A 27739-nucleotide genomic window follows, 5' to 3' on the forward strand; every position below is an offset into this window, starting at 1 on the left:
CCTCTCCATGGCGGCGGGAACAGGAGACAGGAAGTAGCAATGCTAATGGTCAAAACACTATAAACTGAGCAGATATATATAAACGGCTCGTCATCCTCTAATACTTTATTTAGTTACAGTTTAACAGCTTTTTTTTTTGAGCAAACATAAGGCAAAACTAAAACTAAAAGATGTTGAAAATGTCCCAATTGTTTTTTTTTCTCCAAAATATAGTTTTTCCTTGCCCCTTTATCGCGTCAATCATCTCTGCAGTGGGTGTGGCCTAAGCACTAGCTGCTGTCTGATTCGGCCTCGCGCAGCCAGACGAAGAAGGCTTTGACTGATTTGAGGGCCATAGCCTTCCCTTGCTGCTCGGCGGGATCTTTACTGGACTCCCAGCGAAAAAAGCCATCCTCTTTGATGACGTCCTCGTCGTATAAGACATCGAAGAACATGCGCAGAAGATCTGCAGAGAGACGAGGAACGATGTTACTGATGAATGAGGAGCACGGCTGCACTCACACACACACCCTCACACACACATGCTCACACTCTCTCTCACACACACACACACACTCACACACACACCCTCCCACATACATGCTCACACTCTCTCTCACACACACACACACTCACACACACACCCTCCCACATACATGCTCACACTCTCTCTCACACACACACACACACACCCTCACACACACATGCTCACACTCTCTCACACACTCACACTCTCTCTCACACACACACACACACACCCTCACACACACATGCTCACACTCTCTCACACACTCACACTCTCTCTCACACACACACACACACACACACCCTCACACACACATGCTCACACTCTCTCACACACTCACACTCTCTCTCACACACACACACACACACACACACACTCACACTCACACACACACCCTCCCACATACATGCTCACACTCTCTCTCACACACACACACACACACCCTCACACACACATGCTCACACTCTCTCACACACTCACACTCTCTCTCACACACACACACACACACACACCCTCACACACACATGCTCACACTCTCTCACACACTCACACTCTCTCTCACACACACACACACACACACACACACTCACACACACACCCTCCCACACACATGCTCACACTCTCTCTCACACACACACACACACACACACACACACACACACACACACACACACACACTCTCTCTTTCTCTCACTCACACACACACACACACACACACACACACACACACACACTCTCTCTCACACACTCACTCGGTGGCTGCTCCATCTGCACCACTCTCTCACACTCTCTCTCTCACACACACACACACACACACACACACACACACACACACTCTCTCTCACACACTCACTCGGTGGCTGCTCCATCTGCACCATCAGACTCTGTAAGGCGTAGAGCGCCTGCAGCTCCTTCTGCTCGTCTTTAATGTAGCGCTGCAGCAGCTTGGCCCTCTGGGTCATTTCTTTAGTGTCTACTTTATATGGATTCTCACCTTGACAATCACAGGATGCAAACAACATTAAAGCAAACATGACTTTTACTTTTTGACATTAATATACAGAAAACATCTCTCTTCTGCTGATGCAGGGATTCCAAGACAGTTTACCTGAAGTCTCTCTGGAATTGAACACATTTGTATGTTCAGGGTTCTCTAATATTATGTGCGTTAATCCTGTTTGGAGTGATTAGAAGAGGATGAAGAGACTCACAGATGATGGCAGACTGACAGACAGCAGTAATCAGCAGCCGGATAAACGTGTTCGATGATGTTTGCTGCTCGTCCAGATTGGCCTGCAGAGAGAGAGAAAGAGAGAGGTCAAAGGTCACTGAGGTGAAACCAACAGCTGGAGAGAACAGCTATTATACGTCAACTTTTGTGATTTTCCCAAGAATCTCTACATTTGCTCAAAGTGTCTCAGGGGCAAGCAAAAGTTTTAGGACTGAATGCAAACAAATTAAAACTATTTTTTCCCCAGCTAATTTTTTTGCCCATCATCAGAGCTTTTTTTCCCGAGAAACTTCGCGGTGGAACTCAAAAATGTTTTTCTGGAGAACATTCCATTCTTGTGCAAACATTTCTGCACGAATTAAAAAATAAATTTTACTTCCGGTATATATGTTTTTTTTTGCAGTCACCAGAACTTTTGCATTTACAAATAAAAACAAAACAACAAATAAAATATATTTGTGCTTTCTCTTACAAAACTTTCACATTCTTGTTTAAAAATTTATTGGGGGAACATAAATGTTTGTGAGTGATTATTTTTTTTCAGTTTATATTTCTTTTCATCTCCATAACTTTGCGTTTCCCTGAGAATCTTTCATACAAGAAAGCAAATGTTTTGCAAATGAATGTAAAAGCATTGGAAACACACACACACACACACACACACACACACGCAATCACAAATACACACACAAGCGCACATACACACACACACACACACACACACACACACACACACACACACACACACACACACACACACACACTCTGTACCTCCACCCAGTCAAAGATCCTCTGGTTGTCTGCTTTCTCCTGCAGGAGTCGCTCCAGCTCTCTAGAAATATCTTCTGGACTCAGAGTCACTTTACTGCTCTTCCTCACACACTCCTCACCCAGAGTGAACTCCACTCCCTGCACACACACACACACACACACACACACACACACACACACACACACACACACACACACACTCGTTACATAAGGGATTATTAATCATAATGCACTCTACCCACAGTGCACTTTATAGTGTGCAACAGGTATTTAAATTAGCACTGGAATTAGCTCACTCAGTGTCGATCACTATGTAGTGAATGAGCAAGCAATATAGGACACTGTGAGCAGGATTAAATGATTTGTGGAAAAAAGGGAAAAAACAATACCAATGTTTCTGATAAAGAATGTGACTGCAATTTAAAATACAATTAATAAAACTACAAGTTTGTTAGTAATATAGGTTACAAACAGGCCACACTATGAGGTGTGTGTGTGTGTGGGTGTACCTTCATGTCATTGAGGTGCAGATACTCCTCGATGATGGAAGTGGACTTCTTCTCCATCTCCTCCTCCGTCAGCGCAGGTTTGGAGGAAACAGGTGGAGGATTGGGAACAGATTCTCTCTTCACTGCTTACATATTAAACACACATCAACAAAACCTATCATCTCATCAGTGTGCGTTTGTTCCATCTGCGTGACATTAATAACTAATGTTGCAATTTTAATGGTAAAATTAATAAATAATAATATTAATATCGCAATAAAATAACATGAATGGCTTAAATTTTGCAGAGTTTCCCAAACTGGGATTCGGGAGGGAAATGCCTTAGTTTTTAATAATAAATAATATTTATAATAAATATAAATAATAATAATAATAATAATGAATAATAAAGTAATAAAAACGAATGGAGTATTAATACTACTTATTAATATTAATAATTAGGGATGGGGCGATTAACCGACAGCCAGTTGAAAATCAATTCAAATATGTAACGATTCAAATTGGTGGAGATTCTACACAAATTGCGATTCAATTAGGGTAGAGTTTATATGAATGTATGTCTGAGAGGAACTTACTGTCTTTAGAGAAGTTTAGGTGGTATCTTTTCTTTTCATCTTGCCTCTGTATGAAGCATATTAAAGTTCATAAATGCAGCTCTGCTTTGTTTACAACGGTAATCAAGGAAACGCTTTAAGCGCCACCTGCTGGCAGAGAGTGAATCTGTGTCTCGTTCAGATCATCTGCTGTTTCTGTCTCATGCAGATATTTATTCATGTATAGTTTTACAAAACTGAAGTCAAATCATTCTGTTTTTGCTTCAAATTTAGAAATTATACAATCTAATTTAGATTAAAAACCGCTTATGTTGCATGTATGCAACATCTTTTTTTGGTTAATGAATGAAAGGCAGTGGTTGCCTTCGTCTAATTTTAAACAAAGAGCACGGACAAAACCTTATTTTGATTCTATAAAGAGATTTCTTTTTATTTGTGTTATTTATTAGATTTAACGCTTGTTTTAAAATTTCAATTTAGTTTTATTTACATTACATTTGAATATAGTTATTTATCAGATGCTTTTATCCAAAGCTACTTAGAAATGAGGACAACAAAAGAAATCAAAACCAACAAAAGAACAATAATATGCAAGCGCTATATTAGTATATTATTATAGTGTTATATTTCAATTTCACAAAGAAACAAGCAGCATTTTGTCCAAGCAATAATAAAAGGACACATTTAATTTATAATTTGTCTTAAATTTTATTTTGTTAACAAAAATCATGAATCTAATTAAATCGTGAAATCAAAATCGTAAATCAAATCAAATGATGAGTTAAGCAAATCGTTAAATCCCTATTAATAATACTGCAATAATAATAACAACACAAACTTAGGTCTGGATTTTGGCCAAACTGGGGTTTGTGAGGAAAAAGCAGGAGTTGATTAAAAGCTAAAAATGTTTTTAAAAAATTCATATTATAAAAAAAAAATATACATTTTCAGGTTAAATAAACGGTTTATTTAACCTGTTTTTATTTTGTAATTAAAGTTTGATTTGAATATTCGCCGGTTCCCGCCTCCTCCTTCCCTTTCTACAAACTGCATTACAAACTGATATTAGATGGCTTAAATAAAAATCATGATTACTTAGAAAAATAACTCCTTCTAAAAAGAGAGACTATTAAATAAATATTGCATAAATAACCTCAAACTAAGCTAAACTACAAACCAAAACACAAAATAAAATCAAAACAACATAATGACCCTGTAATGCACACGCTGTTACCATTACTGTTCACTTTACCACATTCTCGGTCTCTCTCGCGCCATAGCATCTCTCGTTCCCAACTCTTCTCCTCCTTTTCACGGCTAAAGTGGTGCTTGCCGACCGTGGGACGGATCCGGTCCATTCGGTCAAATCCAAGGTCGTCACGTCGATTGTAGCGGTCACCGACACGATCCATGCGTTCGTCGCCCCGGATGAAACGAAAGCTGTGTTCCGGACCTGAACTGCTCCTGAGAAACAAACACAGGGATAAACCATCAGCAGAACCACAAAAGAACGCTAGAATGCTTGAGAAAGCCAAACTACTTATCTGCTTTTTAAAAAATGGAATAATGTAGTGTTTATTATAAATAATTTATCCGTGCGATTCATTGTTTTTTTTTTTTATTCATGTGCCCTGCCAATTTTTTATAAAAAAAATTAACCTCCCCTCCCCCTCAATCAACTCTTCTTCCGGTCACGAGCTATGGCACAAGGGCGGAGCTAGTGACCTGAGGGTAAACGCTGGGATAAACAACAGGGGGAAAACTGATGCTTCACTTCATAGAAATCAATGCATTGACCAGTTCTGACGCAAGCCATGGGGAAGTTAACTACCCTTAAAAATTTAAAGGATATTACCACAACATTACTCTTAGGACATCGCAAACAATTTGTTTTATGAATATGACTTAACCTGATGGAGGACGTGCGCAGTCATTCAGGGAATCTCTCTCTCTCTCGTGCGCACACACTGTTAGGTATGTTTTATGCCGTTGATCGTCCTCGTCTACCTCAATAAATTTAAAAAAATTCTTCATGCTAGGGTGTCACTGGTGAATCCAGTGGAGAGAAATCTCCTCATATCTAACTGAAAACTACCATTCAGATCTGCCTCCATTTTGTTAGCAACACCCTAGTCTCAGCCTCACACCGTTGGCTAAACGTCTGATGCATATGGGACACAAAAGTGGAAACACTTCAGGAGTGTCTCAGTCATCATCGGACTGGTTGATTTTTTCAGGATTTCTGGGAGATGTGTGTGTTGTTTTCTTTACATTCCACCTGGAAACAAAGATGACGTGCCACCAAACACCGTCGTGAAAGAAGACTGTTAACTGTAAACTGTTGTGTTTACAACTGTGATGTGATCAGCTAAACACTGGGTTTTCAAAAGTATGTAAAATATTTAAAGTTAACGGCATAGAATCTTTAAAATACGTCAGAGAGTTTTACACACCGGTATGTTATTTTGGTGACATTTCCACGACCCAAAACGTGACGCTGAATGAAACAAACTGCGAATGTTTGTTTGACATGTTGGTCAAACGGCCTCATGGGCGGGCCTTGGCAAGCAAAAGCTGCCATGGATTCAAGATCTTCCGACATCATTCTGGCTATGCAATGCATATATATATTATGTTATTTACTTATTTACTTTTGGTGAATGTTTCGGTTTTGTTTGTAACCCTTGTCCTCTGAAAGAGGGAATGGAGATCTCGAACTGGGATCTCGCTTTGAGTTGAAATCGAATTGGGATCTTGCTTTGAGAGACCAATCTAATTTGAGTTTAAACTAAACAAGCCAATGGACACTTTCCCAAAGGAGATTTTGGAAGCACTTATAACTTTTTAGGTGCGGAAAAGAGGTGATTGTAACATTGACCGAAATTGCGTGCAGGTCCACTACCCTCTTTATGGAGGCCAGTGCAAACAGGAGCAGAGTTTTCATTGATAGAAACTTCAGCTCAACTGGCTCAAATGGGCTCTGCTGTAATGTTTTTAGCACTAGAGACAAGTCCCAAGAGGGTATAGAGGGGGAACGGGAGGATTTAACCTTCTCACACCCCTAAGGAACCTGATGACCAGGTCAGGCTTCCCCACTGACTTTCCCTCCAATGGGTCATGGTTAGCAGAGGGAGGAAGACAGCCTTCGCTCCAACCCTTGCTGCAGTCTAGGTGAACTAGGTGTGAGTGGGCCAATACGGTGAGTTGGCCAATAAGATCTGACCACGGGGTGAAGGTTTGGTGACAAGCTGGTGCTCTCAAACCACCCGCTGCTGCCAGCTGGCGAGAGAGGAAGATGAGTGTGGTCCGGTTTTGGTCCGTTCGCAACTCTCCGGGCCCTCTTGGGACCAAGAGACACAGAAAACCGCACTGTCATCGAGATTTTTGGAAACCAAATTCTCCACCCGGCACTCCTCCGGGGGAGGGAGAGGTGCATCCCCCAAAGAGCAGTTTCCTCTCTTTGTGGGTTGCCTGTCCAGGGGCCTCTTGCTCTTCCGCTCACTGCCAGGCCCAGGAAATAATAACACTGGTAAGCTCTTTGAAGAGGGCTCAGCGCGTTCCTTTTGTCAGCTTAACTGGTTGTGATGCACTAGAGGAGTGATGGTCGGCCCAAAGGGGTGGGTTCCCTGAGGGCTTTGCCACCAATGTAACCCTCAGACTGCCCATGCTACTGCCCAAAGTAGTCCTCGCATGGGTGAAACGGCATCTTTAAAAAGACGATCTGTCGTCTTTACAAAGACACACCCCTGTACTGTTTTAGTGAAATTGGCTCTTTCAAGGAAATGCTCTTTTATGTGCTGAGATGCACATGGGAAATGGTCACTTGCAGCACAAAATGGGTAGTGCAGCCGGAAGTGTGCAACCAGCTCGACATAGGAACGACCACCGCTGAAGCAACGTCTGCCAACACAAAAAGCTCCACAGAGCAGGCTGAACTCGTCGTCACACACAAAGATATTGTCAGGAGCAGAACGATGTTATTGCTCGGTTCTGAAGCGAAAAGCTGGTATGCTTGTTTAGTTTACACTCAAAGTAAATTGGTCTCTCAAATTAAGTCCCAATTTAGTTCCCTTTCAGTCGGTTGCTCTCGATGTCACGTTGGTGACCGAACCAACGTGACATCGAGAGCAACCGACTGAAAGGGAACTAGAATACCCCTGTCCAACCAGAAACTTTTTTCTTTGCCTATTTCTATATCCATATTAAACTGAGTGTGACCTCTTACCTGTAAGGAACCCTCCTGTCAGAGTCGATGTTGGTGGCTGATGATGATGAGAAGGAAGGCTGCTGAAGTGCTGAAAAGCGGTTCAAAGTGCTTGTACGACCAGAATCCGGGGCTGTAAAACACGTTTACAGATCAAAGTCACTTCCTGTCTGAATGCATGTGCACCAAATATATACTGTACACGCGTGTGACACACTCACTGCTGTCGCTGGGTTTGGATCCTGAGCCCCTGCTGCTGCCTTTGCCCCAACTGCCCCATGAGCCTTTACCTCCAATTCCAGGAAGATTTTTTGTCAATTGATTATTGAAGTCCCAAGCGTCCGGCTGCACAACACACAAACAGCATTAAAGGGTTAGTTCGCCCAATTTGCTAAATTATGTCATTAATAACTTACCCTCATGTTGTTCCAAACCCGTAAGACCTCCGTTTATTTTTGGAGTCCAGTTTAAAGCGTTAGTTCACCCAAAAATGAAAATTATGTAATTAATGACTCACCCTCATGTTGTTCCAAACCAGTAAGACCTCCGTTTATCTTTGGAACACAATTTAAGATATTTTAGATTTAGTCCGAGAGCTCTCAGTCCCTCCATTGAAGCTGTGTGTACGGTCTACTGTCCATGTCCAGAAAGGTAAGAAAAACATCATCAAAGTAGTCCATGTGACATCAGAGGGTCAGTTAGAATATTTTGAAGCATCGAAAATACATTTTGGTCCAAAAATAGCAACAACTACGACTTTATTCAGCATTGTCTTCTCTTCCGTGTCTGTTGTAAGACAGTTCAAAACAAAGCAGTTTGTGATATCCGGTTTGCGAACGAATCATTCGATGTAACCGGATCTTTTTGAAACAGTTCACCAAATCGAACTGAATCGTTTTAAACGGTTCGCGTCTCCAATAATCATTAATCCACAAATGACTTAAGATGTTAACTTGTTTAATGTGGCTGACACTCCCTCTGAGTTCAAACAAACCAATATCCCGGAGTAATTCATTTACTCAAACAGTACACTGACTGAACTGCTGTGAAGAGAGAACTGAAGATGAACACCGAGCCGAGCCAGATAATGACTCGTTCACGAGTCAAGAACCGGTTGCATCGGTTTTCGGATCACCAGTGGTTCTTTCTGACAGTTTGATTCAATAAACCGGTTGAAGAAAACGGATCACCGGTTCTTTTGCGCTCGACGTAATGGCGTCATTGGCGATGACTGCAAGCCTTCGGTTTACCCGCGCTCATAACATTAGCACAGAATCAGTTCAGAATCAATCACCAAAAGAATCAGTTCGGTTCAGACGCTCTGTGTGTCGGTCTGCTTCACGCTGAATCACACATGCGCAGTATCATCAGCTCCTCGCTTCTCGAATCGGACACGGTTCTTGATTCGTGAACGAGTCATTATCTGGCTCGGCTCGGTGTTCATCTTCAGTTCTCTCTTCACAGCAGTTCAGTCAGTGTACTGTTTAAGTAAATGAATTACTCCGGGATATTGGTTTGTTTTAACTCAGAGGGAGTGTCAGTCACATTAAAAAAGTTAACAGTTAAGTCATTTGTGGATTAATGCGTATTGGAGACGCGAACCGTTTAAAACGATTCAGTTCGATTTGGTGAACTGTTTCTAAAAGATCCGGTTACATCGAATGATTCGTTCGCGAACCGGATATGACAAACTGCTTTGTTTTGAACTCTCTCACAACAGACACGGAAGAGAAGAAAATGCTGAATAAAGTCGTAGTTGTTGCTATTTTTGGACCAAAATGTATTTTCGATGCTTCAGAATATTCTAACTGAGCCTCTGATGTCACATGGACTACTTTGATGATGTTTTTCTGACCTTTCTGGACATGGACAGTAGACCGTACACACAGCTTCAATGGAGGGACTGAGAGCTCTCGGACTAAATCTAAAATATCTTAAACTGTGTCCCGAAGATGAACAGAGGTCTTACGGGTTTGGAACGATATGAGGGTGAGTTATTAATTACATAATTTTCATTTTTGGGTGAACTAACGCTTTAAGGCCCCGATATACTTTTAACGAAATCGAAGATGAACTGAATAAAGCCAAAATGAAGTTCGGGGGTAGTTTGTTTCGGCTGCGAAACACCTTTGAGATTCCATTGGTCAGTGGCGATTGGAATGCTCGAAAATAGTATAACGTCGCTCAGCCTTTTCTAACTTCTTTTTGTCCACAAACGAAGAATTAAAATTAACTTAATTTGAAGTATATCGGGGCCTTTAGTGTTCAGCGGTAATACTGAGTGCAAGTCAGAGTTTATTAGACGAATAAAATTCAAACATAAAAAATAAATACTTAAAATAAATGTTGTGGAAAAAAGCTTGTATTTCATTTTTAAAATAAAAAACTTATTTTTATGTAACTGAACTTTAAATAACTAAAACAAAAACCGTAATAAAAATGAAAGAATGCTACATAGACATGTAAAAAAAAGCACTAATGCACTAAAAATGACAAAAACCCAACAAAATTAATAATATTTTAAAATGAAAATAGAAAACAGAAAAATAAAAACTGATTCAAAATGCAGGGATTTTGTGAGCCGATGAAAAGCAAAAAATTAATTAAATCTTTAAAACGTCAATTTGAAATATTTTTAAAAAATAATGTAAATATTTAAAATAAAAAGTAAACATTTACAAAAAATTATTCAATGTAAGATAAGATCAGAAAACTGAGCATGCGAGTGTTATTAAATTACTGAAATTAAAAAAATAAATTAATAATCTTAAAAAAATGCAACCTAAAATATTAACCTAAGGCATTTAGAAACTTCAAGTTGAAAATTTTAATTATAATTTTATTTTTATATAATATATAATTTAAATATATTAATAATATTACCACATGTATCAATTATTGTTACCTAAAACTAAAACCATTAAAAACATATTTGTTTATTGAAAAATGATGAAAACTAGCAGCAGAAATGTTGCTTTGGCAACTAACTAAAACAAGTTTAGGTTGATGCACTGGAACCAAACTAAAACTAGAAACCTAAATGATATTTCTAAAACCAAAAACTACTAAAAATGACCAAAGCACACAAAGATTTCAAAGAAATAAATTAAACAAACAGTTGAAATCTGTGGACTGAAAAAACTTCTTATTGATTATTTATAGATCAGATCTAAGCTGACTTCACAATAATCAATAATAAATGTACTGGAGGTGAATCAGACCTTGGTGATCTTGCTGAGTCGTGTCGTGTCGATGGGTCTGTTCTTGGTGGAGATGGGAACCGTGTTCCAGCCGTCGTCAGAGGTCTGGTTGTTGAGAAAAAAAGATTTCTGATTATTATCAATGTTGAACACAGTTGTGCTGCCCAATATTTTTGTGGAAACTGTGATACATTTTATTTTTCAGGATACACAGATGAACAGAAAGTTCAAAAAGAACAGCATTCATTTGAAATAGAAATCTTTTGAAATATTATACAAATGATATGCTGAAAACTCAGCTTTGATCACAGGAACAGTACCACATTTGAACAGATATTCACATAGACAACAGCTGTTTTACAAGACATAAAAAACATAAAAAATTCTTAATATTATAATTTTTTTAAGTTTCATTTCATTTGAATTTAAAGGCACTAAACGTTTTATTTAGAATAATGTAGAACGAACTGTTCACAATAATGCCAGGAATAAGAAATAAGAAAGTAAATAATCCCCCACTCACACTATTTCGATGGTTTACCCGTCGTAAATCAAGAAAGTCCTGCAGCATGAAGCGAATTCTGGAAGAAGTTTTCCGCTCCTTAATAATTTTCTCCATCTGGTTGAAATATTGATCCATTTGGGGCTAAAAAAAGAAAAAAATCAGCAGAACATAAGCACGAGTCATATATTTTATAATTTTCATTTTAAATTTTATTGAATGTTCCTGTGGTTTTTATTACTTTTTTATATATTTTTTTTTTACATGGACTTTTTTTTAAAAAGTTATTGAGTGTGTGTCACCTTGGCCTTCTGGAAGTCCAGGTCTTTCCCGATGGTGGACAGCAGGCAGCAGAGACACTCCAGACTCTCCTCGTCGTGGTTCTTCAGCAGCTTGATGATGCATGTGTACATGATGGTCTCCGTCAACATCTTCAGCTTGAACAGTTCGCCGATGAACTTGATGTTACCTAGCGACCGCCGCAGGGCTTTGTCTTTGGCGTCCTCGAGCTCCTCCTTCAACCTCTGCTTCTCCTCTTCCTGAAGGGACATAGACAGAAGATAAAGTCACAAATGCCTTTGTCCAATGTAACTATAAAAGTGCATACATATATATAAATAAATAAATATATACAGTATATATATATATATGTATATATATATATATATATATATATTTGCATACTTTCTTCTTGATATGAATTGTAATTGCAAATCATAATACGATTGAAACAGTAATCAAATATGACAGTATATTGTGCTATTTGACATTGCTGATTGTGAAACAACCAAGGCTGCAGATTATTTAAATGCAAACACTGCATGTGTTTAAATGAAGGGCACTTTTCGTCGATTTAACGTTTGAAAAAATTAAGACATTAAGTCAGTCATAAATATTAGTATTGTTATTTTACAGTTTACTGTAAAATAAAAAAAATTTAAATAAAAAAAAAATGTTACAATTAAATATTATAATATTATTATTTATTTTGGTTCATACTTGTATAACAATCATTATACTAATATATAAACAATAAAAAAAATACAAAAAAAAAATGCAATAAATTATATTTGTTATCAAACATTGTTTTTTATTATTACAGTATAATATTACAGTGGTATTTATTTAGTTTAAAAAAACAACAACTATAATAATAGTTATATTAATAGTCATATTTTTTTTATTTAATAATGACAATAATAATTGTAATGGAAAAATCACAGGTAAGTGTATCATAGCCAACTGTGAGACCAGACAATGTGACAGCGAGGAGAGTGCAAGGATATAGGGTGCTTGATTAGCAGTGACAGGTGCGGGGAATTATGCTGCGTTCCAGGCTGGTTTTTGAGCCTGTTAGTCACGACTTCAAACCACCACTCATGACTTTGTAGCGTTCCAGGCAAGTCACGCCAAATTTCCTGGGCACAAGCAATTGTAGCTAGATTATTAATTTTATTGCAATATTATATTGTCCCTAAAATCGTTTTTTCAATGTGTACCACTTGAATAAACACTGCATCAGTAGGGTAATTTTATTCTTAGGGGTTGCCATAGTTGTTTTGCGGGTTATGTGACATCAGAGCTCAGAACTGGGAGTACATCGATCAAGTACAAGTTCAAGGGTGGGAAGTCACGGGTTTGACTGCTGTTCCAGTGCACTTTCACGGGTAGAAGGTTGGAAAAACATGGGTTACAGGTTGCCTGGAACGTGGCATTAGACTCCAGGTAAAGCCCAGGATGCACTTCACGATTTTTGGCTGTCCCAGATGAAAGATTGCCATCGTGAAGCAGTCGTGGCGATTTCTGTGATCGTGGCTCTTAATTGGTGGACCAAAGATAGCCTATGATAGTTTTCTGACATTGTCAGAAATTCATCATGTTCAACGCATGTTTAGTTTGCAGTTACAACCCAAATTTATGGATCAACCAGTAAAAATGAAACATGAAATCAATGCGACATGGCGCTAAAATGTAAAACTGCTTACCTCAAAAGGCAGTAGGGCTTAACTCAGGGAGGTTGGCCCAGCTTTGTATAATCATCCAGAAATAGTTCAGTTCAGCTTCGGAACTCACTGAGGACCAACAGCGTACATGAAGTAGGCAAACGCCAAGCACTGGCTGTCATGCGACAGAGTGCCCTGCTATGCAGAAAGGACCTGCGCTTGCAAGGCCGGGACGTCCAGACTAAAGAATCTGGCAAATGTGGATTTTGAGGTCCAGCCAGCCACCTCACAAATTTCTGCAATGGACACACTGCTAAACCAGGCACAGGAAGAGGCAATGCCTCTAGTTGAGTGGGCTCTTACTCCCATGGGGCATTGAAGGCCCAAGGAAGAGTATGCTAGCCTAATAGCGTCAATTATCCATTTGGAAAATCTCTGCTTCATAACCAGACAACCCTTGGTGCAGTCACTGAAGCATAAAAATAGCTGATCCAACCACCTGAACGCGGCGAAACACTCAACAAAGACATTCATTGCCCTGACAGGGCAGAGTAAGTTAAACTCTTGGTCTTGCTCCTACTTACTAACTGTGCTCTAAAGTAGAGAGCACTTTAGAAACATAACTGTGTCTTGGCTTCAGGACGACCTTAGAGTCGTTGGGCCCGGATTCGAGGCAGGTGGGGCTCACTAATAGTGCCTGCAAATCTCCCATATGCTTTACCAATGTCAATGCCAGTAACAGAGTATTCTTAAGCATCAAGGAACAAAGGTCAATGGACTGTAGCAGCTCAAATGGAATGCTCTTCAGAGCCCTCAACACCATGGGCAGATCCCATATAGGGACAGTGATGGGGCAAGACGGGTTGAGCCTTCTAGACCCTTCAGAAAAGGAACAAACCAAGTTGTTCCTACCCACCGATTAGCCAGCTATAGGACCGTGAGAGGCTGCTATGGCTGCTACATAGACCTTGAGCGTGGAAGGGGAACAGACCTTATCCAACAGCTCTTGAAGGAAGGACAATATCATAGATGTCAATGTTGCTGTGCCATAGGCTGTACATCAGGTGGAGAAGACTGACCATCTAAGGGCATAGAGGCATCTTGTAGACAGTGCTCTAACCTGAGAGATTGTGTTTAGCACGTTCTCTTGGAGGTTCACAACCTCCCATTGAGAGGCCAAAGGTTCAAAGCCCACAGCTCAGGCTGGGGGTGTCATATCATTTTGTTTGCCTGAGAGAGGAGGTCACGTCTCAGGGGAATGGGCCACAGGGCTGCCGAGAGTAGCCGGCACAGCTCTAAAATGCAGTGCTGGTTCCTCCAGAGTGGGGCCACCAACAGAACCATGCATTCCTGCTCCCTGAAGAGGTCGACCTCCGCCCTGCATAACAGAGGCATTTTTGGGGGATGGTCCGGCTGCAGCGAGACTTGGCCCCCTCTCCTCTTTCTATGCCACAGATCAGGATGATGCCTGAGGTGCAGGGTCCAACACTATCTTGGGTTAGGAGCCCTGGCGTTAAGGAAACTGGTAGCGTCTGGCCGAGCGGGAGTGCTGGCGAGGTTCAAGGCTTAGGAGCCATGGGAGCAACTGGTGGCACGGGCTTCGTGGGATGCTGAGTCTGCACATTTTTGGGGTGACTAGAAGGAGCCATGAGCTGGAGTGTTTTGGCAGAAAGTGTTGCATTGTCTGGAACGAATTTTGTGCAGTGGTAAAACGTTCAGCAAACTGCAGTGAAGAGGAGAGAAAGGCAGAGCAGGAAGGGTCTCTCGATCAGCTGCAAGGCTTGAGCACGGCGAAGGCTTCATAGTCTTGTAGTCTCATACCAGTAGTCGTTGCTGAAGAAGAATAATCTGATGATCCTATGGCGATGTTCCACTTATATAGCCAGATGGCCCTGCCCATTCTGGCAGGCTTTGGTGGGATTTTCCACCATAGGTTCAGCTCCACTGCCGAGCCATTGGTTCATTTTTTTTCCCACTGCATTATAGACTGCATTATTGAAAGGCTTCAGTCATCTAAGAAAAAGGAGTTTTCACCAAAGCGTCTTAAATAGACACAGCACAAGTGAAGTATAGGGAACAACAGTTATTTTGATATATAATCTCAAAATAGTTGGCTAAATTGTGTAGCCCAACAAACAAGCACAAAAAACTTGTTGAAAAAGAATTTGAAAAAAATAAACATTTATTTTAAATCAGAAAAATTGCAAAAAGACTGCCCTGCCACAACCCCTACATATCAGTCCACTCAGGTGTGTGTGTTGTTCATACCCCTGTAGCAGCATCCAGCTCCTTCTGCTTATTCTCAAATGTTTTATCATCATCTTTGTCCTTCTCAAACTCTTTCTGACAGTGACTCAGCAGCAGCTTCCTGAAATTCACCGTCATTCCAGGTTTATCTGAGGTGGGGACTTCCAGCTGTGTTTAGACACAGATGATTAAACACTTTCACACAGACCAGACCCTGCAAGAGCTGCTTTCTTCACACTCACCCCGATCAGGCAGCGGCACATGTTGGCGTAGGCCACAGAGAAGTTGGGCTCAGAGATGGCCTTCTCGAAGATAAGCTCGACCACTCCGTTCAGGCGCTCCTCTGTGTCGATGGTCAGTTTGGTCACCTGCCTCATCAGCGGCTGGAACATCTGCGGCCTCAGTTTGTTCAAGATGCTCTGCATGCATTTGAACAGTTCCTGTGTCTTCAAGAACTCGGGATTGTCGGCACGCCCGCTGCGCCAGACCTTCTCTGCTTTATTCAGCTTGAAGTCTTCAGTGAGAGAAACACTTGCGATGATCTTCTGCTGCTTCTTCTCGCGCTGATCTTGACCTAAATGATGAGAACCGCTCAGACCAGATGGCTAGTGAAACAGAGAAAGATATCGATTATACTTATATATACATGTGCATCTCAATAAATTAAAACTTCATTTATTTCAGTAATTCAACTCAATTTCTGAAACTCATGTATTAAATAAATTCAATGCACACTGACTGAAGTAGTTTAAGACTTTGAGTCTTTTAATTGTAATAAGAAATTGTAAAAAATCTCAACAAATTAGAATATGGTGACATCTTTTAATCAACTCAAAAAACCTGCAAAAGTTTCCTGAGCCTTCAAAATGGTCTCTCAGTTTGGTTCACTAGGCTGCACAATCATGGGGAAGACTGCTGATCTGACAGTTGTCCAGAAGACAATCATTGACACCCTTCACAAGGAAGGTAAGCCACAAACATTCATTGCTCAAAAAGATGGCTGTTCACAGTGTGCTGTATCCAATCATGTTAACAGAAAGTTTAGTGGAAGGAAAAAGTGTGCAAGAAAAAGATGCACAACCAACCGAGTGAACCGCAGCCGTAATGAGGATTGTCAAGCAAAATCGATTCAAGAATTTGAGTGAACTTCACAAGGAATGGACTGGGGTCAAAGCATCAAGAGCCACCACACACAGACATGTTAAGGAATTTGGCTGAAGTTGTCGTATTCCTCTTGTTAAGCCACTCCTGTTTATTTTCCAGCAGGATTTGGCACCTGCCCACACTGCCAAAAGCACCAAAAGTTGGTTAAATGACCATGGTGTTGGTGTGCTTGACTGGCCAGCAAACCAGACTGAAACCAACAAACTGAATGAATGAATGATGCATTTATATAGCGCTTTATTGTGTATTGTTGTACACCCAAAGCACTTTACAATCATGTGGGGGGTCTCTCCTCATCCACCACCAGTGTGCAGCATCCACTTGGATGATGCGATGGCAGCCACAGGACAAAGGCGCCAGTGCGCTTACCACACACCAGCTTCGGGTGGAGAGGAGAGAGAGACAGAGCCAAGTGGTTGGGGATTATTAGGAGGCCATGATTGATAAAGGCCAAGGGGGCAATCTGGGCAGGGCACTGGGGTTACACCCCTACTCTTTACGAGGAGTGCCATGAGATTTTTAATGACAACAGAGAGTCAGGACCTCTGTTTAACGTCTCATCCGAAAGACGGTGCTTATTGAGAGTATAGTGTCCCCGTCACTAGACTGGGGCGCTAGGACCCACATAGACCACAGGGTGAGCACCCCTTGCTGGCCTCACTAACACCTCTTCCAACAGCAACCTAGTTTTCCCAGGAGAAATCTTATGTTAGAAATCTTATAATGGACCATGTTTGGATCATCCAACTGTACAATAAACACAAACCTCAAAAACAACACAGAAATGGGTCACTGAGCACAAAACCAAGCTTCTGCTACAGCCATTCCTCTGACCTAAACCCTACAGAAAATGAGAGGAGTGAACTGAAGAGGAAAAGCACCAACATGGAGCTGGGAACCTAAGGGTCTGGAGTGATTCTGGATGAAGGAATGGTCTCTGATCTCTTGTCAGGTGTTCTCTAACCTCATCAGGCATTATAGGAGAAAATTTAGAGCTGTTAAACTGGCAAATGGAGGTTTAAAAAAGAATTCAATAAAAGGGTGTCCTTGATTGTGGCCAATGTGTATTAGAGAAAAACATTTATTTCATAATGATATTTCCCCCCATTTTAAATTCATATTATCCAATGGAGGTAGGTTATCAGAAGAATGAAATTTATATCAAAGGAATGGAAATTTGATCTTCAGCCATCACCTACAGGTAATGGTTCATTTGAATCACATGCCATTACTGTAACCCACCCTGTTAAAATTCACTTTATGTTCATTTATCATCCCCCAGGTCAATTGGGAAACTTCTTGGAGGAGTTGGATGTGCTGCTATCAAACTTTCCTGAAGATGGTACTCCTCTGGTACTGCTTGGTGACTTCAACATCCAACTAGATAAACCCCAGGCTGCTGACTTCAAAACTCTGCTTGCCTAATTGGATCTCAAGTAAGTGTCTACTACAGCGACTCCCAAATCAGGCAACCAACTGGACCTCGTCTACATGTGCTGTTGTTCCATGGACAACTCTTCAGTTGCTCCACTGCACACCTCAGACCATTTCCTCATTACTGCTAACCTAGCACTTACCCCTGAAGCTGCACACACTCCAACGCAGGTCACCTTTCGACAGAACCCTCACTCTCTCCATCTATCCTATCTTCTGTGGTTTCATCCTCGCTTCCTGCACTCTCTCAGTTTTCAGCTCTGGACACGAAAAGTGCTACAGACACTCTTTGATCCACTTTAACCTCTTGCTTGGACAACTTTTGCCCACTGTCATCTAGACCAGCATGCACCACCCCATCTGCCCCCTGGCTGTCCGATGTTCTCCGTGAACATCACTCTAAACTCAGGGCTGTAGGGAGGAAATGGCATAAATCAAGAAACTCTACCAACCTCAGTGTGTATCAGTCTCTCCTCTCTTCCTTCTGCAAATGTCTTCACTTGCAAATGTCTTCACTGCTTAAACATTCTACTACCACAAAAAATTAACAGCTGTTGTGACGCTAGGACACTCTTCAAAACTTTCTCTTCTCTTCTTAATCCATCAGCGGACGACTTTGCAGTTTTCTTCACAAATAAGACAAGAACCATCAGTGACCAATTCTCCACACCGCAGACTGAGGATCACTTCACAATGACCAATGTACACTCTTTCTCCTCCTTCTCTCCACTCTCAGAGATGGACGTTTTCAAACTTATCCTTTCCAATCATCCTACTACTTGTCCACTTGATCCGATCCCCACTCACCTTCTTCAAGCGATCTATTCTTCAGTCATACCTTCACTTACTCACATTATCAACTGCTCTCTTCACTCTGACACATTTCCCTCAGCATTTAAGCATGCTCGGGTAAGCCCACTGCTTAAGAAACCATCTTTAAATCCAGCACTTCTAGAAAACTACTATCCCTTCTGCCATTCATTGCAAAGTCACTTGAGCGAGCTGTGTTCAACCAGCTTTCTATGTTCCTTGTAAAGAACAACCTCCTGAAAAGCAACCAATCTGGCTTGAAAAAAATGGCCACTCAACTGAGACTGCCCTGCTCTCGGTTACTGAAACCCTGCGACTGGCAAGAGCAGCTTCAAAATCCTCTCATCTTAGTGGACCTGTACAAAAACTGTACAAAAACTGCATTCTTCCATCTTAGAAACATTGCCAAGCTACGAAACATGTTATCTGTTTCTGATGCAGAAAAGCTAGTTCATGCATTTATGACGTCTAGACTGGACTATTGTAATGCACTTCTTGGTGGTTGTCCTGCTTCTTCAATAAACAAGCTACAGGTAGTCCAAAAGGAAGCAGCTAGAGTCCTTACAAGGTCAAGAAAATATGATCATATTACCCCAATTTTACAGACTCTGCACTGGCTACCTATTAAGTTCCGTATCAGTTACAAATTATCATTACTTACCTATAAGGCCCTAAATGGTTTAGCTCCTGCGTACCTAACTAGCCTTCTACCACGTTACAATCCATCAAGCTCCCTAAGGTCACAAAACGCTGGACTTTTGGTAGTTCCTAGGATAGCAAAGTCCACTAAAGGAGGTAGAGCTTTCTCACATTTGGCTCCCAAACTCTGGAATAGCCTTCCTGTTAACGTTCGGGGTTCAGACACACTCTCTCTGTTTAAATCTAGATTAAAAACGCATCTCTTTCGCCAAGCATTCAAATAATGTATCTCTTAAATTGTGAGTGTAGTTGGATCTGATCAAATGTGCATTCTTATTCATTAGCTTGGGTCAAACAAATTAATTTTACTTTGTTGGATCAGCAGCTATGCTAATGATGTCTCTATTTTGTTTCTATGTTTTGCCACGGGATTTACACAAGCTCCAGTCTGAATCCAGAACACCTGAGAAGAGATGATGCTGACCCTCAGAAGACCACAGATGATGCTAACCCTGAATTATGAAATCTGAATGAACAGAACTAACAAATATTGCTACAAGTGTGACTGCATCATATAATAATTATTAATAATATTAATAATGTTCATCGTCTGGCTGACTACATCTTGTATTAATTTTTCTAAAAATTCTGTCATACGTGCACAAACTGATAGTCACCACTTATAAGCTACTACTAAATTTACATTTACATTTACATTTAATCATTTAGCAGACGCTTTTATCCAAAGCGACTTACAAATGAGAACAATAGAAGCAGTCAGGTCAACAAGAGAACAACAACACTATACAAGTGCCATGACAAGTCTCAGTTAGTCTAGTATAGAACGCATAGGTAGGTGTTTTTTTTTTTTTTTTTTTTTTTTTTTTATTAAAAAGACAAGAAAAGGAAAAGTGCTAGTGTTAGTTGGTTAAGTGCAGGCGAAAAAGATGAGTCTTTAGATGTTTCTTGAAAATGAGTAAAGACTCAGCTGTACGAATTGAGATTGGGAGGTCATTCCACCAGCTGGACACAGCCAGGAAAAGGTCCGTGAGAGTGATTTTGAACATCTTTGGGATGGTACTACAAGGCGTCGTTCACTTGCAGATCGCAAACTTCTGGAGGGCACATAAGATTTAACCAATGAGTTTAGGTAAGTTGGTGCCGTGCCAGTGGTCGTCTTGTAGGCTAGCATCAGTACCTTGAATTTGATGCGAGCAGCTACTGGTAGCCAGTGTAACCTGATGAGGAGAGGAGTAACGTGAGCTTTTTTTGGCTCATTGAAGACAACCATCGCTGCTGCATTCTGGATCAATTGCAGAGGCTTGACAGTACATGCAGGAAGGCACGCCAGGAGAGCATTACAATAGTCCAGTCTGGAGAGAACAAGAGCTTGGACAAGAAATTGGGTTGCTTGCTCTGACAGGAAGGGTCTAATCTTCCTAATGTTGTATAAGACAAACCTGCAGGACCGGGTAGTTGTAGCAATGTGGTCTGTGAAGCATAACTGATGATCCATCACAACTCCTAAGTTTCTAGCTGTCCTCGAAAGAGTAATGGTTGATGAGCCCAGCTGTATAGAGAAGTTGTGATTAAGCAATGGGTTAGCTGGAATCACCAGGAGTTCTGTCTTCGTAAGGTTAAGCTGAAGGTGATGGTCATTCATCCAGCTAGAGATGTCACTCAGACAGGAGCTACCGTCGGGTCATCTGGTTGGAATGAGAGGTAGAGTTGGGTGTCATCAGCGTAGTAGTGATAAGAAAAGCCATGCTTCTGAATGACAGATCCTAATGATGTCATGTAGATGGAGAAGAAAAGTGGTCCAAGTACTGAGCTTTGAGGAACCCCAGTAGCAAGGTGGTGTGACTTTGAAACATCACCCCTCCAAGACACACTGAAGGATCTGTCAGAGAGGTAGGACTTAACCCAAAGGAGTGCTGTTCCAGAGATGCCCATCTTTCTGAGGGTGGACAGGAGAATCTGGTGATTAACAGTGTCAAAAGCAGCAGAAAGGTCCAGTAAGATGAGTACTGAGGATTTTGAAGCTGCTCTTGCTAGTCGCAGGGCTTCAGTAACCGAGAGAAGACCAGTCTCAGTTGAGTGGCCACTTTTGAAGCCAGATTGGTTGCTGTCCAGGAGGTTGTTCTGTACAAGGAACATAGAAAACTGGTTGAACACAGCACGCTCAAGTGTCTTTGCCATGAATGGAAGAAGGGATACCGGTCTGTAGTTTTCAAGAAGCGCTGGATTTAGAGATGGTTTCTTGAGCAGTGGGCTTACCCGAGCCTGCTTGAATGCTGAGGGAAATCTGTCAGAGTGAAGAGAGGAGTTGATAAAGTGCGTAAGCGAAGGTATGACTGCAGAAGAGATCGCTTGAAGGAGGTGAGTGGGGATCGGATCAAGTGGACAAGTAGTAGAATGATTGGACAGGAGAAGTTTGGAGACGTCCATCTCTGAGAGTGGGGAGAAGGAGGAGAAAGAGTGTGCGTCGGTCATTGTGAAGTTGTCCTCAGTCTGCGGTGTGGAGAATTGGTCACTGATGGATCTTGTCTTATTTGTTAAATATTGTAGAAACATAATTTTCTGTAAAGTTGCTTTGTACATAAATAAAAGGATTTGTATTGTAAAAATCGCTATTCAAATAAACTTGAATTGAATTGAAACCTGTCTGCTGCTTTTGACACTGTTAATCACCAGATTCTCCTGTCCACCCTCAGAAAGATGGGTATCTCTGAAACCTCACTCCTGTGGGTTAAGTCCTAACTCTCCGATAGATCCTTCAGCATTTCTTGGAGGGATGATGTTTCTAAGTCACAACAACTTGCTGATGGGGTTCCTCAAGGCTTAGTACTTGGACCACTTCTCTTCTCCATCTACATGACGTCATTAGGATCTGTCATTCAGAAGCATGGCTTTTCTTATCACTGCTACGCTGATGACACCCAACTCTACTTTTCATTCCAACCAGATGACCCGACGGTAGCTGCTCGCATTTCAGCCTGTCTGAGTGACATTTCTAGCTGGATGAATGACCATCACCTTCAGCTTAACCTTACGAAGACAGAACTCCTGGTGATTCCAGCTAACCCATTGATCCATCAGAACTTTTCTATACAGCTGGGTTCGTCAACCATAACTTCTTCCAGGACAGCCAGAAGTTGTGATGGATCATCAGTTAAGCTTCACAGTCCACATTGCCACAATGACCCGGTCCTGCAGATTTGCCCTATATAACATTAGGAAGATTAGACCCTTCCTATCAGAGCAAGCCACCCAATTTCTTGTCCAAGCTTTTGTTCTCTCCAGACTGGACTATTGTAATGCTCTCCTGGCGGGCCTTCCTGCATGTACTATCAAGCCTCTGCAATTGATCCAGAATGCAGCAGCGAGGGTTGTCTTCAATGAGCCAAAAAAAAGCTCACGTTACTCCTCTCCTCATCAGGTTACACTGGCTACCAGTAGCCGCTCGCATCAAATTCAAGGTACTAATGCTTGCCTACAAGACGACCACTGGCACGGCACCAACATACCTAAAATCACTGGTTAAATCTTATGTGCCCTCCAGAAGTTTGCACTCTGCAAGTGAACGACGCCTTGTGGTGCCATCCCAAAAAAGTTCTAAATCACTCTCACGAACCTTTTCCTGGACTGTGCCCAGCTGGTGGAATGACCTCTCAATCTCAATTTGGTACAGCTGAGTCTTTACTCATTTTCAAGAAACATTTAAAGACTCATCTTTTTGGCCAGCACTTAACCAACTAATACTAGCACTTTTTTTTCTTGTCTTTCATATATATATATAAAAAAAAAAAAAAAAACCTGGCTATGCGTTCTGTACTAGACTAACTGAGACTTGTCATGGCACTTGTATACTGTTGTTGTTCTCTTGTTGACCTGACTACTTCTATTGTACTCATTTGTAAGTCGCTTTGGATAAAAGCGTCTGCTAAATGATTAAATGTAAATGTAATGTTATCCAAAGGTTAGATTTTTGTGAATTTTTTAAATAAAAGATCAAAAGGATTAAAATTGCAGATTAATTTCCACCGCCTTCTTTGATCATATTTACCAAGGGTGTCCATATTTTTGGGCATGACTGTACATACAAAACATGGGTCACAGGAGGGGTGGAATGTTGAGAGACAGAAGGACTAGAGAGAGTCTTATATTCATTTAGATTCCTCAGCCACACAGTCCAGTATCTGTCACTGCGACTTGCTGTGATCATTCCCTTCCTGTTAATGGATTCTCGGTACACTCCTAAATCCCAATCAGTCATTCCCTTCACCTGCACCTCAAAATAAAATCTCCCTGAAGAGAATCCCTCCTTTCCCAAAATATCTGGACATGTATCAAATCTCTCTGTTTTGTCTGGGAGTTTCTGATCAATGTCTCCATGTCTCACTTGTTTTGCATCTTCAGACAGGATGAGTTTAGGATGAGTTGTATCAGGATCCAGAGTCACATCCACTGAGAAAACAAGAGAAATTTAATCACAACTTCACAATACACAGATATTCTGTGACAATGTTTTCAATATTTGATCACGTTTTAATAATGCAGTAATGAAGCTTTAAATGTGTATGAATGTAAACTAGTGTAGTGCAGACAGCACACTGTACCTGCATACTGCTGCATCCACTTAAGCTCTGTAGAGACACATCACAAGAAAACATCAGCAGATCTGAAGCTTCGATTTAAAGGATTGAGTGCATCTTCATGTTTCTATCCGATCAGTGTGTGTATTGATGTACCAGTTAGTGTGAGTTTCTCATCTATAGTGTCCTTCAGTTGAGTCAGAGCTCTCCTCAGACTCTCAAGACTCTCATGAGTCTTCATACTGATCTCAGGCCAGTTCCTGGTGTTTCTAGAGCTGCACAGGGATGAGTGAATCTACAGCAGGAGAGAGGAGAAATCCTTCAGCATGTCATACCCTGCATTATGATTGATCAGAGAGATCATGTTGACTGACCTGTAGGAGGTGGAGGTGATCTTCAGTGTGTGAGAGCTGCTCCAGCTCAGTGTTTCTCATCTTTAGCTCAGTGATCTCCTGCTCCAGCTCTTCAATCAGCTTTTGCTCCTGTTTCTCTGCTGCTTTCTGCTGCTCCTCCATCATCTCCAGCAGTTCAGTCTGATGTCTCTCAATGGAGCGGATGAGATCAGTGAAAAGCTCCACATGGACTGCTTTCTCCTTCTCTGTGTTTTTCTGGTCAATCAGGATAGGCAACAAATTATAAGCAGTGTTTGCTAAGACAAGAATTAGTGTTACTGTTGCTCATACTCCAGTGTTTTTAAGGGGGTTCAAAATGTCTCAACTGAAGAATAAACTTCATCCTCAGATCATGTGTCTTTCAATCATGTTGAGGAGAGGTGTGACATTACTTTAGAAATCAGGTAATCACAGCCATGTCGATATTCAGACCAACAGTGTGATTGCAAATGTGCAACAATAAAACAAGTAATTATTATTAAGTAACTTACACTTTAGACTAATTATTGTCAGTTGCCTTGTTTGCATTTGTTTCAACCACCGAAAATACTATTTTCAAACAAAAACGACTGCAACAAACTTTAGTGGTGATTCATTCCTGTTTTTAAATGAATCATTTGAGCAAATGAATCAAAATCAATGACTCAATGAATTTTTTGCCACCGACTGGTGTAACAATGTAACCTTCAGAAAGAGTCACTCTAAAATCCCCATTAAAACACAGGGTGCTTCTCAATACTTCATAGAGCTCTTCTGAAAGGGTTAAAGTGATGTACACGTTTCACTCCCATGATTCTCCTGCATGTTTAATATGTGTTTTAAGACAATGCAGAAGTGTTTTCTAATGAACCGGTTTTGGTCCCTACACCCTTTTATTCCTTCAAATCTCTCACTCTGGAGGGTAAACCCTTCGAAAATATCATGGCACAGGGACTAACCCTGGGGAACACAGCCACCCAAATAAACTTATGCAACTAATTGATATATAATAAATATTTAAATTAAGTTGATTACATTATTTTAAACTCACTTTTCTGACTTCTGCTGAGTGTTTGATGACTTGAATCTTTTTGATTCTGTTCTGGATCATCAGCTGCACGTCTTTCTGTGTCTTCATCAGTTCAGTCTATAGAGAGAACAACACAGACACATTTATCATAACACAGATTAAACTCACAACATGTTTTCATCAGGAGCTTTTATTTCACAACTGAAAATAAAATCTGATTCCTCATGATATGAGCCCTACCTTCTTCTCTTGACTCTCCTCTTCTATAGGAACAGTGTTGTGGTTCTTGTGGTCTGTCACAGTGCAGATTGAACACACACATGTCTGATCATCTCTACAGAACAGATCCAGAGGTCTCTCGTGTTTCTGACATATATAGTCCTCCAGATTACTCACAGGATCCATCAGTTTGTGTTTCTTCAAACCTGTTACTCTCAAATGAGGCTCCAGGTGAGTTTCACAGTAAGAGCTCTGACACACCAGACACGACTTCAGCGCTTTCAGCTTTCTTTCCTCACAGATGTCACACAGAACTTCAGTTGTTTTCTCAGGACTTTTCTTCTTATAGTGATCTACGAGCTCTCTGAGTGTGGTATTAATCTGGAGATCAGGTCTTTGCTTGAATGTTTCTTTACAGTATGGACAGCTGCAGGTCTGGCTGTTGTCCCAGCACTTATTCAGACAGATCTTGCAGAAGTTGTGTCCACATGGAGTCGAGACTGGATCAGTGAACACATCCAGACATACAGAGCACTGAATCTCCTCAGACAGTGAACTCATGGAGGATGACATTGCTGGAAAGAGACTTATTTAGGATTAGTGTGAACTCCTTCAATACTGTTTATAAAGAATCCCATGATGCACCTCATGAAGCTGGTTGAATGTAAAGAGTGTCAAGAGACAAAGAGTGGCAACTTTGGAGAAACTCGAATATGTATGAGATCGTGTACATTCAGCTGGTCATTATTGCAAAATCAACCCAGAAAAGCAGATCAGAGCACAAACGTGAAGCTCATTACACATATCTACCAAATATATAAATGCATAAACCATAATTATTGATCCAAGCTGAAATGATTTTATTATCTGTGGTAATTATTAAATATTATTTAAAAAGTCAAGTACATACATAAACTGGATTTTTGACCTACATGGAAGTAATATGGAAGTTTTTCTTGAATTTGTTGATGTTTGTTCTTTATCGCTTCAAGCCTTAAACAAATAACACTGTATTGTACAGTATAAGTTAGTTTCTCTTTTTCAGACTTGAAACAAATTGTATCAAGACAATTAAATTTACATTAAAGTGTTTAAATTTATGTGAGAAGTGATAGTGAAGGAAACACAATCATTCCTTTGAAACACAGTTAGTGACTCATAAACCCACTGCATGATCTGATCTAGGACTTTGATTAAAGAGAGTACAAAGAGCAAGTGATATCATTTTTAGATTTTATATATATATATATATATATATATATATACAAGAAAAAAAGTTTCATAAATGCTGAGATGTTAACTTATAATCTTTAGAGTCAGTTACATACATCTCTCGGCAAAGGACATTATATAGTGAAGAGTCATCCTCATCTTATTTAATGTTAAAGTGATTTTTAAGTTTGTCTGCAGGTCCTTTACTTCCTGTTTAGCCTTTATGTCGAGTGACACACACACACACACACACTCAAAAAACTTTGCTTTACAACCAATCAAATTACATACTTTTGATAATATTCTGATATAATTTTTAGTGCAGTAAACCACTAAAACAGCTGTGTATTTGACACGCATAAACCTGCTTCTGCTCAGCTTATTCCATTTGGACATAAGCCCTACTAAACCAGACCAGATTACTTAGAAAATATTTTCGGGACCATCTCTCTTATAGTTCTATCACTTACCTGTGAGTATCAGGTGTGTCCACAAGGGTCTCTGAACGACTCAGTATTCGGCTGTTTAAAGTGGTTGATCGTTTCAGGAGTCCATATGTTTGCTCATCAAGTTAGTTTCACTTTCACTTTCTCTGAGTC

The 27739-nt window shown here is 40.7% G+C and overlaps 1 protein-coding gene across 1 annotated transcript; it reads right to left on the bottom strand.

Annotated features, from left to right (window-relative positions):
- Positions 1-5: 5 nt before the first annotated feature.
- LOC132123002 (eukaryotic translation initiation factor 4 gamma 1-like) lies at positions 6-27739 on the bottom strand. The gene is made up of 20 exons (XM_059533536.1): positions 27611-27739; positions 25950-26503; positions 25731-25826; positions 24683-24916; positions 24465-24603; positions 24333-24359; positions 24116-24180; positions 15909-16271; positions 15688-15834; positions 11779-12015; positions 11498-11620; positions 10996-11079; positions 7996-8119; positions 7796-7907; positions 4805-5034; positions 3017-3138; positions 2508-2684; positions 1717-1798; positions 1359-1499; positions 6-445 (listed from the first exon to the last, which is right to left on the bottom strand). The coding sequence occupies exons 2-20, from the start codon at positions 26499-26501 to the stop codon at positions 270-272; spliced, it is 3231 nt and encodes a 1076-aa protein (XP_059389519.1). The 5' UTR covers positions 26502-26503; positions 27611-27739; the 3' UTR covers positions 6-269.

Source organism: Carassius carassius, chromosome 41, assembly GCF_963082965.1.
Source record: "Carassius carassius chromosome 41, fCarCar2.1, whole genome shotgun sequence".
Lineage (NCBI taxonomy): Eukaryota > Metazoa > Chordata > Actinopteri > Cypriniformes > Cyprinidae > Carassius > Carassius carassius.

Excerpts from the sequence above, each read along its gene's own strand:
- LOC132123002 (XM_059533536.1), bottom strand. The coding sequence starts at position 26,501 with ATGTCATCCTCCATGAGTTCACTGTCTGAGGAGATTCAGTGCTCTGTA. Across the intron at positions 25,827-25,949 it reads AGGAGAGTCAAGAGAAGAAG|ACTGAACTGATGAAGACACA; the intron begins GTAGGGCTCATA and ends TTCTCTCTATAG. Across the intron at positions 12,016-15,687 it reads AGCTGGATGCTGCTACAGGG|GAAGAGGAGAAGCAGAGGTT; the intron begins GTATGAACAACA and ends ATGTCCCTTCAG.